This window comes from Chrysochloris asiatica, unplaced genomic scaffold (genome assembly GCF_000296735.1).
Source record: "Chrysochloris asiatica unplaced genomic scaffold, ChrAsi1.0 scaffold00234, whole genome shotgun sequence".
In the NCBI taxonomy this organism is placed as follows: domain Eukaryota; kingdom Metazoa; phylum Chordata; class Mammalia; order Afrosoricida; family Chrysochloridae; genus Chrysochloris; species Chrysochloris asiatica.
This window is the reverse complement of record NW_006408752.1, coordinates 2340548-2354392: the sequence shown is the minus strand read 5'-3', so window position 1 is coordinate 2354392 and position 13845 is coordinate 2340548. Positions and strand designations below refer to the sequence as shown.

Here is a 13845-nt window from a genome sequence, read left to right as displayed (position 1 = left end):
AACTTTGCCTTTTTGGAATTTACAGTCTCGGCTTTTAGGGAAGGTTTTTACATTTATCTGTGGGTATCCAGGGCTCATGTATGGAATTACTAACCAGCACAACTGAATAATCAGATAAGGGACATTTTGCTATGTCTGCTAGGTGGCTAAAGTCTGATCCTCAGAGCCTATGGTTTGGATGGTCAGCAACGCTTGTGGGCCTTGAACTCCTGACCGGGTCTGCACAGTCTGCATCAGATTCCCCCTTATTTATTATTTGTTTAAGGGACGCTAGCAGGCTAGTTTTTAAGGAGGTAATTTTGTATGGCTTGCAAATGATCTTATCAATTTTAGCAGAAAAAAAATTCCCCACCCCTGTTCTAGAAGATAAGTGTGTAGCAGCATGTTGTTAGATCTGTGTTTTAAGTTATTCTTCACTACGGCAAGTAACCCTGGTGTTTTTCTGTTTATGAATTCATCATTTATAGTGTTCTAGTATTATTTCATAAAATATTTTTTGAGTACCATGTGCAAGGTACTATTTTACATGCTGGAAATTAGCAACAAATAAAGCAGGTCCCGCTTACATGAAAGCTACATTTTAGGGTGAGGAGACAGTAAAATGGTGTAGTATTTTACATAGCATTAAGTATTATACAGAACACAAGGCGCAGTGGTGAGGTCACAGTGGTTGGGAACAAAGGAGTAGAGAGAGGTGGGAAGCTACTTGAGATGAAGCTGTCTCTGAGAAGGAAACAGTTAAAGTACGATTTGAGCAACAGGCAAGAAGGACCTAGAAGCCATGGGGAGAGCAGGAAATAGAGGGAAGAGTGACGTAAATGCTCTGAGGCAACCGTGGACTGGCTGTGTTCCAGGAATGGAGAGGAGGTAGAGGTGGATGAGGCGTGATATGAGATAGCACTGGGGAGATGGGCAAGGCCAACACATGGAGACCCTGAAGAGCATACAAGTATTAGGAGTTTGAGTTTATTCTAAGAGCAGTGAGGATCCACTGCTTAGATGGGGAGGCAGCATGACCGCATTCACACTGTAAGGTAATCCTGACTCCCATGTGGGACAAGAGTAGTTTAAGGAGCCCACTTAGGAAGCCATTGTCATAGTCTAGACAAGAGATGATAGTGGCATATTCCAGGGAGACAGACTCTCAGCTAAAAACCTCAGGGGTTCACTATTGAGAAACTGAATCTTAGAGAGACCTCTATACAATTCAGTTTTTTGTGTCTAAGAAAAATTGAGAGGTTTGGAAAACAGGGGGGAGAAGTCATTGTATGCCAAGGAAATAGATACCTCATCCAACTTCCTTGCTTCTTTTGCTTTGTTCTCCTCATTTTAGCTTCTACTACTTCCCAACTTCCTTAGTTCCCATTTGTCTCTTCCAAGTCTGCCTCTTTCCCTTTACTACCCACTGAAATTTAGAACCTATAGAGTCAAATGGAAAGTTTACTTTTTCCTTCATCACTAAATAACATGAAAACATGAAGTCGTGTACACAGTGGGCCTAATTAAACCTTTATTCTTTTGATGAAATTACATGCAAGCAGTTAAGCATAGACCCCACCGCAAGGGACCCTTTAATTTAAAAATATACATTCACACCTGCTTTCTTTTATTGGCCAAACTGTTGTTATATCTACTCCTCATTTATTGACATGGTTAGGTTTGAAAGACCAAGTCGTTATGCGAAAATGGAGGCACAGGGCCTCCTGTTTTAAAAATGAAGACTCCCAAGACAGTGGCAGCAGAATATTAGCCCAAGCATGGACCCTTCTAAGCATGAACACTGTGTGCCTTGACTGCACTTCACAATTTGCACAACCAGTGATGATTACAGAAGATGGGAGTAACATTTGCTTCTGAGAGAGACTGGCTGCTTTGTTTGTGAGGGAAAGTGAAGCACAGTTGATGATACAAGGTGGAAAGGATAAAGAGAAGCAGAAGAAGATGGCTACAATGGATTACAGTCATAAAATTGATTCTTCCTTTGACTAGCTTGAAATAAATTTGCTTTAGTTGACAAAGAGAAAGATCATGGAACTCCTAACTTACTTGGGCCCCAAATTAAGTTTTTATTTCTTTAATTTTTTCCATAACCAATCTAAATTCTAGTAAAGATATCAGTTTGAGGACTCAAGTGCACCTGACCCAAGCCATGGTATTTTCAACAGTCTCATATGCATGTGAAAATTGGACAATGAATAAAGAATACCATAGAAAGTTAATGCATTTGCATTATGGTGTTGAAGAAGAATATTAAAAGTACCATGGACTGCCAGAAGAGCAAACAAATCTGTATTAGAGGAAGTACAGCCAGAATGCTCCTGAGAGATCAGGCATGGCAAGACTTCATCTCTCATACTTTGGACATGTTACCATTCTTGGTAAAGTGAAGAATCAGAGAGAAAGAGGAAGACCCCAACAAGACGGATTGGCATAATGGCAGCAACAATGGGCTCAAGTGTAACAATTGTGAAATTGGCGCAGGACGGAACAGTGTTTGGTTCTGGTATGCATAGCGTCGCTACGAGTTGGAACCAACTCTTTGGCACCTAACAACAACAACAATGTAAATTCTTATCAGTAGAAATAGTGTCCTCGTAGTATAAAAAATTATTTGGAAAGAAGAGGAAAAGAGGTGAGTTGAAGGAAAAATCTATGTGAAAATCTTGTTTATAAAATGCAGCTATTTGACTTTCTTTAACCCTGACTCTATGAGTTAAGGAATTCAAATAATTCAGTATGTATGTCCAAATGATTTAAAAAGTGACGGATTTCAGGTTCAATTTTCATACATTTCCTGTGGGTTCCATTATTACTGTATTCAAACTTGGAAAAAGAAAACATGCACACAAATTTTTTAAAAAATGATTACTCAAGCAATTTAGAAAAGCAATTTTTATGACTCCTAGTCTCCCCCACCCCGCCCTTCTTTGAAATGTCTTTTCATTTCCGGAGTCCTGGATGATAAATTAAATTGCACTGGCAGGATGTCTGGGACTGATTGAGTGAATTCAGTGAACCTGTCATTGGTCAAATGATTCAATTTTCATAACTGATTTAAATGTATTTTTCCCTGCTCCTTTATTCTTTTAGAAACCCTCAGCAGGTTGTGGGGGAATAGGAGACTTTGTGGAGCTGCTGGGAGGAACTGGATTGGACCCTTCTAAGATGATGCCTTTAGCGGATCTCTGCTACCCCTTTCATGGCCCAGGTGAGATGTTTCTTTATTGTTTGTGTGCCTATCAAAATTATTTCCTTACCCATCCTAATTTTTTGTTTAATTAATTGAAAAGTGAGGTCAACCAGGAAACCTTCATCATCAAGACAATATGAGGGTTTTACATTTGAGCCTTTATCCTAATGTACATACACATAAGCACAGAATCCATTACCAAAATATCTGACATTGGGAGAGGAACCAATGAGTAATAAAGGCCGCTATTCAAGATTGAGGAACCCTCATAGCATAGTGGGTTATGCGTTGGGCTGCTAACTGCAAGCTCAGCAGTTCGAATCTACCAGTTGCTTTGCAGTAGAAAGATCAGGCTGTTCTTGTAAAGATCTACAGCCTCGGAAACCCTATGCAGAGTCAGAACCAACTTGATGGTACAGAACTGCCACCACAGTTCAAGCTTGGACCTAAATAAAACCGTGGGAAAGACAAAGTTTTCCCATTCTGTGCCCTTTCCACCTTCTTGGAGGTCCCTGTTTTTACCCCCTAGAAGCTAAAGGTTTTGGTTTTCAAAAACTGCAAAGCTATATCAATTAGCAGTAGAATAATCATGAAGTAACATCTCAGTAAGTTCCCCACAGGATTGCTATGAGTCGGAACCAACTCCATGGCACATAACAACAACAACATATGTACACACACACATGTTATATATAGTAAAGAGGTAAACTTTATTAGAAATGCTCAGAACTGCTGAATCTCACCAGCAATTTCTAGCAGTTTGATCAGCCTCTCAAAGACCACTGCAATGTATAAGTAAACTCCAAAGTCTAAAAGTGGTCACTGGTAATAAAAGATGGATTCTGTGCACTCAGGACTTAGAACCAGAATGAACTAGATTCAGTTCCTTGAGTGCACTGTGTGCTAAACAGAACCACATCTTCTTTGGCCTGCCGTGGGAACATGCACCATTGGATTATGCTCAGGTGGGGTGAGGGTGGCTGGAATTATTGACCATTGGCCCACTCAGGATGAAACTAAGTAATGAAGTCCAAGTGGGAAGGAGAAAGATTACCTAAAACATTTCTACAAAGATTGCTTCCCACAACTTCACTTCAGATGCAGGAATTTTAGAATATGTTTAAAAACAAAAGTAATATATAACAGGAAAGGAACAATCTTTAATCTCATAGTTCATTCTTAGTTCTTCCCAGAGCCCTCTTTCTCTGTTATCATCATAGATCATTAACAAGCTAGAAAATCAAGCTACAAATCAGACAGTGCACACCATACCTAGTCCCTTCAGTCAACTGTTTTCTGTTTTAAATCAAATAGATTTGCCCACCAGTGTTTTGTCTCTTTGAACTAATGCTGGCAACTCTGAACTAGGAATAATATGCACTGGTAAGCACCTAGGTGTGATAGGCACACCCCTTCCTATCTAATTGAAAGTTTGGTGGTTCAAGTTCACCCAGAGGCACCTCAGAAGAAAGACCTGGCAATCTACTCCTGAAAAATCAGTCATTGAAAACCCTAGGGAGCATAGTTCTACACAGACACACCTGGGGTCTCAATGAGTTGCAATCGACTCAATGGCAACTGGTTTTCACTAGTTGGGCTCAAGGCAAACTGTTCTATCAAGTTAAAGGAAACTTTCCCCAAAACCCACTTTGTTGAAAGTAGAAAATTACATTATGCTAATTTGCACTTGAGCCTTGGTTTAAACTGTCAGCACAGATGGCTTCTTAGCCTTTTGTATTCACTGAGGCACTGAATTGCTTCCAAGCTGATGATTGGAGAGCACCTATGAGGAGATGCCTTTTAACTGGGGAAAAAGATGAGCTTAGGACTAAAGACCACTCATGCCTTACAATTCCAATAATTGAAGTCAGAGTAATTTTTCTGCTTGGATTATGACTCGAATTAGGTAAAATTGTGAGACTGAGGCCAAAAAACCACTTGGGCCTAAATTATCCTAGATAATTGAAGTCAGAACCATTTTAAGGCTTGAATTATATGACTCATTGCTTCATTTTAAACTTTGCCATGTTTTTGCTGAGCCCCTCCTAAATTGTTCAGACAATGACCAACTATTAGGAATCCTGCCCTTTAAATTAGATTTTATTAGGAAGAAAGTCAAAATACTTTGAAATAATATGCACATTAACTAAAGGAAATAGGGCATGTTAAATAGATTAAAGTTCAGAGTAAGATCAGGAAAAGAATGGCCTTCCGAATCATCGAAAGCAAAAATACATTTGCACCACCTGGTAGCAGTTTAACCTGGACTCTCTGGTGCTTATAGTAGAATATGAATTATAGGGTCTATAGTTAGAATATCACCAAATAGCCTTTCACCTCAGGAACTCTATCTGACTGCATATTATTTCATTTAAAGCCCAGTACACTGTGGCACTACAGGATAATGCACTGGACTGCAAGGTTGGCGGTTCAAACTCACCAGCCGCTCCTCAGAAACACTTTACAGGATCACTGTGAGTCAGAACCGACTCAATGGCACTTAACAACAACAACATATTTGTGAAGTGCTTGTTACACCGTGCCAATGGGGGGAGACTATGGAGGAGACGAAGACAGAAAAGTTAAAACAGAAGAAAGGAATATTGTAGGACAGATAAGGCTTGCTTCAGGAGCCAGCTTGAAGCTGGAGAAATAAAGTGAAAATATGTTTTAATAAAAATAAAATTAATTTCAGTATATAGTTACTCAGGCATATCCTTGTTAGATTCTTCATACAAACCATGAATAAGATTGGATTAAGAGAAGTAAGGAAAAAAAGAAACCATGTAATAAAAAGTAGAGGGAAAAAATGAGAGAGAAAAGTACAAGAGAACAATAGTATAAAAACTAGTATGTTCAGTCTATATTAAAACCATGCAAACAGTGTTTTTTGTTTATATGTATGGCAAAGTTATCATCTAGGCTCAGAAAACAATAAGCAGGGATTTGTTTGTTGCCTGCATCAATGTCCAGTCTTAAGCCTTTGCCCACTAAATATCAGCTGTTGTTAAGTACCATCCAGTTGGTTCCAACTCATACTGACCCTGTATAGGGTTTCTGAGGAGCAGCTGGTGGGTTTGAACTGCCAACCTTGTGGTTCACAGTCCAGTGCTGATCCTATAGCACCACACCAGGAGTTCAAATACCAGTTGCACCCCATACATTATAACCAAAAACTACCCCTGCAGATTTCTAGCCTGTCCCTACAGGTTACTGTCCCTGAGAACACTGAACTAGAATAAAGGTACAGGACTGAGAGACTGCTGCCTTCATCGGTCTTTACCACCAAAGTCTTGTAGGTAGGAAAACAAGGGAAAGGCAGGAAACTCCTCTGTTTCCAGCCAGTTTTATTTAGATAACAGTATTCTTGGACATGAAGAGAGAAAGACTGAGTTCAATTTCACTATTCTAATCATCTATCCTAATAGAAACAGAAAATCCTAGGCGGTGCCAACAGTCAGTGTACTCAGCTGCTAACTAAGTTATTGGATTTTCAAGTCTACTCAGAGACACCTGGTGATGAACTTCTGAAAAGTCAGTCCCTGAAAACCCTATGATGGCACTTGGTGGCAACTGACAGTACATAATAATAAATACGCCCCCTTGCTTTCATTGTGTTTAAATTATGCTGGTCAGCAAAAATGGCTTGTGTGTTTGCTAACATTTTGGGAAACTTTAATTTTTTTCCCTCCATCAATTATAGCCCAAATGAAAATTGGCTGTGACAACTCCGTGGTGCGCATGGTCTCCAGTGGGAAACACATAAACCACGTGACTTTTGAATACCGTCAGCTGGAACCCTATGAACTGGAAAATCCAAATGGGAACAGTATTAGGGAATTCTGTTTGTCTCGTCTTTGAGTAATCAACCTGATATTTACATGCTGCTAGTTCATGAGTTTTAAATAGTGATTACATATGATTTTGACAACCAGCTTATTACAGGGAATACCTGTCAGTATTCCCAACCTTGAGCACACACCACATACTCATGACTGCATTGATTTTTGTATTTTGCTTCTATTTAATTTATAGCATATAAATGGTCATGTGGCAGAAAACAAGCACCCATTTGAAAGGAAGTGTTTGCAATTCATTGGTGTGTTGCAAGCCTGGGCTAGTAAGACAAATGCAAAGCAATTCACAATATAAATATTGTATCTAAAGAGAAAATACCATAAATAAAGAAAAACTATGGCACTCATAAACTTCACAACAGAAAAAAAAAAGGCAAAGTCTGTGTATGCTAAAGTAGTGGCATCTGTTTATTTTCTATTTATTGTTCTAGATAATAATTGTGGCTATTATTCATTGATTTTTAACATCTTGTTTTTAACAAAACTTTGTAGCATGGAAGTCCTTTCCATCCACAAATACACACATAAATAAACATAGTCAGAATGTTGAAACTTTGACATTGTTTTCTTTTTTTTCCTGGGTTGTTTTCCCTCAGAAAATATGTTGTCATGTGGTGTTGAACTAAATGCTGGACCAAAGCATTTTGGAATTCTTAGAGCTCATAGAACTCTCGACGATTAAACTGTAATTATTTAGAACAGACCACAGAATTGCAGTGTTTGTACAAACAACACTGATTTAGCACAAATTTTGGCTCAATAGATATTTTGGAATAAGCAAATATATTAGCAAGTGAGTAAATAAATGTCAGGATGGGTGGATGGATGGATGGATGGATGGATGGATGGATGGATGGATGGATGGATGGTGATGGTGGTAGTTACATGCATTGGAGTCAGTTCCAACTCATAGCGACCCTGCATAGGGTTTCCAAGGCTGTACATCTTTACAGGAGCAGAAAGCCTCATCTTTCTCCTGTGGGATGGATGGATGGATGATTACAATTCTTAATTAGTTATATAAGAGATTGTAATATGTTGTTTGGGGTGCTGTTGAGTTGGTTCCAACTCCATATGCAACAGATTGAAACACTGTCCAGTCTTGTAACATCCACACAATCGTTGCTATGTTTGAGCCCATTGTTGCAGCCACTGTGTCAGTCCATCTTGTTGAAGGTCTTCCTCTGCTAAGCATGAAGTCCTTCTCCCGGGCCTAGTTCCTCCTGATAACATATCCCAAGTACGTGAAACAAAATCTCACCATCCTTTCTTATAAGGAGCATTCTGGCTGTACTACTTGCAAGACAGACTTGTCCATTCCTCTTGCAGTCCATGTTATAGTCAATATTTTTCACCAATACTGTAATCCAAATGCATTTGAATTATATGAGAGATTAGATTTCTCACTTTATAGAAATTCACAATTCCTCTAAAACTAGATGGATTGTCACAGTGGCTATAACAATGGGTTCAAACAGCAACAATTGTGAGGATGGCTCAGGAGTGTTTCGTTCTGTTATACATAGGGTTATTAGCAGTCTTGATGGCACCTAACATCAGCTTCCTAAGGATTAGTGCAGTCACTCCTATCAACACTTGAAGTGACTAACTCTTAACCCTCAGTGCTCCCTTATATCTTAACCAGTTTGTGGTAAGGTAGCAGGAATTTTATCTACTATTAGGATCATCTACTTTCATTCTTTAGGAACATTTTGCCAGCTATGTAGCTTCTCTGCACTTATTTATAACTAATAAGGTGGGACTGTGATCCCAAAGGTTTCTTCCAGCACTGACATTCTGTGGCCATTCATTTGTAACATAGTTGACTTCAAAGCTGATTACACAATAGCTTACATTCTCTGGAAAGGAAGCAGAAGTCAAGAAACCAAATGACATATTGCATTAGGCACTTCTGCTGCATAAAACCTCTTTAACGTGTTTAAGAGCAAAGGTGTCACTTTGAAGACTGCAGTGTGCCTGATCCAAGCCATTGTATTTTCAGTAGGCTCATATTCATGTGACAGTTGAACAATGAATAAAGAAGATCATAGAAAACTTGATGCATTTGAGTTATGGTGCTGAAGAAGAACATTGAAAGTACCATGGACTGCCAGAAGAATAAGCAAAGCTGTATTGGAGGAAGTGCAGTTAGAAGCCAGGATGGTGAGACTTCATCTCTCATACTTCAGACATGCAATTAGGAGGGACCAGTCCCTGGAGAAGGACATCATATTTAGTAAAGTGAAAGGTCCATGAAAAAGAGGAAGATCCCTCCAGGAGATGGATTGGATTGACACAGTGCCCCCAACAATGTGCTCAAGCGTAACCACAACTGTGAGGATGGAGCACGACAGGGCATTATTTCCAATTGTTGTACATAGGATTGCTATGAGTCAGAACCCACTGGTCAACACCTAACAACAATTCTAGGAGTAAATGATGGATAAAAATCATTGATATACTCTCCAAGACTGAAACTCAAAGGGAACACACAAGCAGGCATGTAAGCTTACTGGAGACCATATTGGTCTATTGGTGATTGGAAATGGGGAAAGGCAGCAATGAAGATGTGAGCTGAGTTTGACCATGTTCCATAGACTCCCATTAACCTTGAGATGAGAGAGAAAAAAGGAAACGCTGGTTGGTCTGAAGTGTGGTGAGACTTGGGGACTTCTGAGTCCATGGATAAGGACCTAGCCATGGAGGACTAAAACTGAGAGTGAAGTGTCCAGCTGATATGAAGTGAGGGGAGATGCACAAGAATGCCCAAACTTGTAGACAGTACCCATTTGACCTAGCTTTGATGGTTTGATGATCAGAACTCTACTAGAGGAAGATTAAAAAAACACAATTTTTGGTAAAGGAAACAAGTGTAAATTGCTACAATTTGATGAATTTGACCTATACTTATGGATGTAGTACTTCAAATATCAACTGAGAGGAAGGAGTCTTTACATCAAGGATCAATCCTATCCTCTCTGTACACAGGGTTGATAGGGATGGGCAACTTAGACATTGGCTACCTAAAATTGGGGGCTATAAAGGCATGAAGTGACTGGCTTACAAGTTTTCAAGAGGGAGTTTAGTTTCAGAGTGTACGGGGGAAGGTAGAGTCCCCACTGAATAGTTTTCATCTTGTCTAGACAGGTCTGGTGAAAGGAAATTGGGGATAAGATTTTTATGACTCAATTGTGAGTAATTATTATCATGATGAATTGTGATTGTCACAACTGTAAAGATAGAAGTTTTGTAACATAAAGGGGGGAGTAGTTAATCTTAAGGAGCTCTGGTAGTGTAGTGGTTACAAATCAGGCTGCAAACCACAAGGTCAGCAGTTCAAAACTACCAGCTGTTCCACAGGAGAAAGATGAGGCTTTCTGCTCTTGTAAAGATTTACAGCCTCAGAAACCCTGTATAGGGTCGCTATGAGTCAGAACTGACTCCACAGCACATAAACACCACTACAGTTAATCTTACATTCTAGGAACAGAGGACTCTAGGACCATCAAGGGAGAAGAGCACGAGTCAAATGTGGGACCCTAACCAGAGAAGCAGATACACCAGAGATGGAGGCAGAGATGATAACATGGAGAGACAGAGCAGCTGGGGATGCTAGACATGGAAAGAGAAAGGCTGTATGCTAGCAGCCAGGAGGCAGGTTTGCAGAATGTGCCCTTTGTTTATTTAAATGATTATATATGCTCCTGAATGTTTTTGTGTAGATGCAAAAAAAAAAAAAAAAACCACACAGAGAGGAAACAGAAGCAAATACTGTTGAAGGATGCTGCACAGAGGGGATTGTTATCATTGCAATGAAATGAAATACCATAGGATGAGTGTAAAACTGATGTTCTCCCATGTAAACTATTCACAATAAAAACAAAAACACAACAAAAAATTGTGCTGGGATGAAAGATTGGCAATTTTACTGTTTAGATCTGTCATATAAAGGAAAATAAAGGTGAAAAATATTAATGTGCCAATTACAGAACTACATGAGTATGTATCTTACAGCCAAATGCTGGTGCTCTGTGGAGGTGCACTGAATTAGTACTAGAGTAAGTTCAGTAACTCCAGAGCTCTTTTTTCAGATGAAAATGTGATAGCTGAACTATTGTTCCCTTTTTAACATCCATTTGTATATGTATCAGGTTTATTATTTTCTTTTTTGGAGAGACTTCTAAACTCTTTTGAATATCATTAGAATGCCAACATTTTTTACAATCCCTCCCTATTTTCTTGTCAGTTCAAGTTTTTGAACCAGTTAATGATGAAAATATGTAACAGTGGATAGATAGTATGCTGTCAGGGAATATGTTAAATAAATATGTGTATTTATTAGTGGGGAAAAAATTCACTGATCTAGGCTTGGGATGCCCCGCCCACTTTCTCTGCCTGGGTCCTGAAGCTATGAGGGTGGGATGTTCAAGGCTTCATCCCTGGGCCTACCTTTAACCCTCAACAGGTACGTTGAGTCAGGGGCCTGGTCCAGCATGCACTGCAGCTGTTGCATGGACCCCGGCGCTGCTTTCATCCCTGTCTTGCAGCTTTGCCCTTTGTAAAATCCTGCCCACGTTTTAAATAAAAAAATAAATACAAATGGGAAGTTGGATCAGGAAGTTGGTACTTCTGCTGTAGGCTGTTGCCAATATTATTTCTGGAACTTTTCTGGGGCTTTTGTTGGGCACAAGATGGATGACAAGAACAGCTAATAATAGTTATTGAGCTGAAAGGTCAGCAGTTTGAACCCATCCAGCAGCTCAGTGGAAAAAAATCCTGGAGATCTACTCCCATAAAAGTGGCAGCCTGGGAAAACATGTGGGGATGCCATGATTCAGGACTGGCTGGACAGCACACAACATTTCTTTTTTGGTGTTGACGTGGAAGATGTTAAGTGATGAGAATGGTGAGGAGTGAACTGGAACTTTGGGTAAGTCCAAATGGATTAAAAAATAAAAGATAATTTAAAAAGAAAATCATTGCTATACGAGTCTACTTAATCCGAGTTGCCCTTTCTTAAGTGTTCGTCAGAAACACTCATTGGTTAATTTGGCTACAAAGTAGGTCCATCATAGCAGATTAATGTTTCTGTTTATAATTTTTTAATGATTTAACTTTGCCTGTTACTGGGTGTGGTTTTCTCCACTTGCTATTATATTCTCTTTCCCTAGGGAGGAAATGCATTTGTCACAGAACAAGCTTTTTTGTGACTAAGACTCTAGATTTTTTTTCAACTTCAAACTTTTTTTCTTGTTATTTTAATAAGGAGGCAGAATAGCCAGCGTTTAGCCACAAAGCACAGCCTCAAGAAAGACTAATAACAGATTGATGGACAGGATTTACCTGTAGGCAGTTTGTTTATGTGTTCAAGAATACCCAACAAAGAGTTGTAGAAATGATTGTCCATTCTAGGATAATCACGCAAAATTATATCTGAATACACTCTTCACTGTGCAGTGCAGTATTTCAGAAGAGAGGAACACCTTTGTATGTTCAAATAAGCAAGTTGAATGGCCTCAGTTCTAACGGGTCATTTACAATGATTACCATCCATTTTTCTCCCTGCATTCAAGAGTTTTTCTTTTATGTATTAAGACAAACTATATAAAGAAAAAAGAAGCAGAGAGGCGGGAGAGGAAATATGGGTGAGAGCAAGCAGGCTTGATTAGAGGGTTTGTAAACATACTGAAAACTAAGGTCTCCAAATTGGACTCTGTGCTCTGCTCTTGGTATACCCTCCCAACAGTGTACCTGATGCCTCTGTAGCTTTAAAATTGAAAATGAGAGGTGTTTTGTGCTTTAGGAAGGAGACAATGTCAACATGATGGCGTGAAGTTAGATGAGCCATATAGAACCATAATCTTTGTAACCCACGTTATCTGATATTGGAATGGGTTTTCTAACAGGAAGATAGATTCCTTCTGTTAATCTAGTACTCACCCACCCCACCCCTGGGTTCTGAAATATAACACCTGTGTCCTGTGGTATTAATGGTTCAGATGTAAGCAAGTCTGTCAAATGCACAAACTAAGGAGTTACTTATTGAAGGATGGCGAAAGGCCTACTTGACTGAAAATATCACCCACCACTGAAATTCCTACCTTATAATTCTTTTCTTTCAATTTTAAAGTGTATTTTAATTGAGCAAGTAATTCATGGGTCACTATGAGCTGGAATTGACTGGACAGCACTTAACAAGATAAGCAATCATTATACATGATATGGGAAACACAGTGGCTCCATATGATAAGCACTGGACTATGAACCACAAGGTTCATGGTTCAAGCCCACCAGCCACTCCACAGGAGAAAGATAAGTCTTTCTGCTCCCTTAAAGATGTAAAGACACAGAAACCCTGTGCAGGGTCACTATGAATCAGAACCCACTTGCAATAATATACATGATATAGAAATGGCATGGAGAGATAGAGCAGCTGAGGACTCAAGACTTATGGTAAAAGAAAGACTGTATGCTGGCAGCCAGGAGATTGCCCTGTGGTTGTTTAAACAATTATATAACCCTGTGTGGTTTTTTAAATATATATATACATGTGCTAGGATTTGTCTGTCAGTTTGTCATACTGTGGTGGCTTGTGAGTTGCTGTGATTCTGAAAGCAATGCCACCAATATTTTAAATACTAGCAGGGTCACCCATAGTAGACAGGTTTCAAATGAGCTTCCACACAAAGACAGACTAGGGAGAAAGAGTGATGAACTACTTCTAAATCTTTAGTCACTGAAAACCTTATGAATAGCAGAGAAACACTGTCAGATATAGGTTGGAAAGCACTCAAAATC

The 13845-nt window shown here is 39.3% G+C and overlaps 1 protein-coding gene across 1 annotated transcript in view; it reads left to right on the top strand.

Moving 5' to 3' along the window:
• The window catches only part of CRHBP (corticotropin releasing hormone binding protein), a 14048-nt gene extending 6797 nt beyond the window's left edge, over window positions 1-7251 (top strand). Inside the window, exons 6-7 of the mRNA XM_006873288.1 lie at window positions 3091-3208; window positions 6894-7251. Coding sequence (XP_006873350.1) covers window positions 3091-3208; window positions 6894-7051 — 276 coding nt within the window. The 3' untranslated portion in view covers window positions 7052-7251. The remainder of the gene's footprint in view (window positions 1-3090; window positions 3209-6893) is intronic.
• Window positions 7252-13845: the final 6594 nt, after the last annotated feature.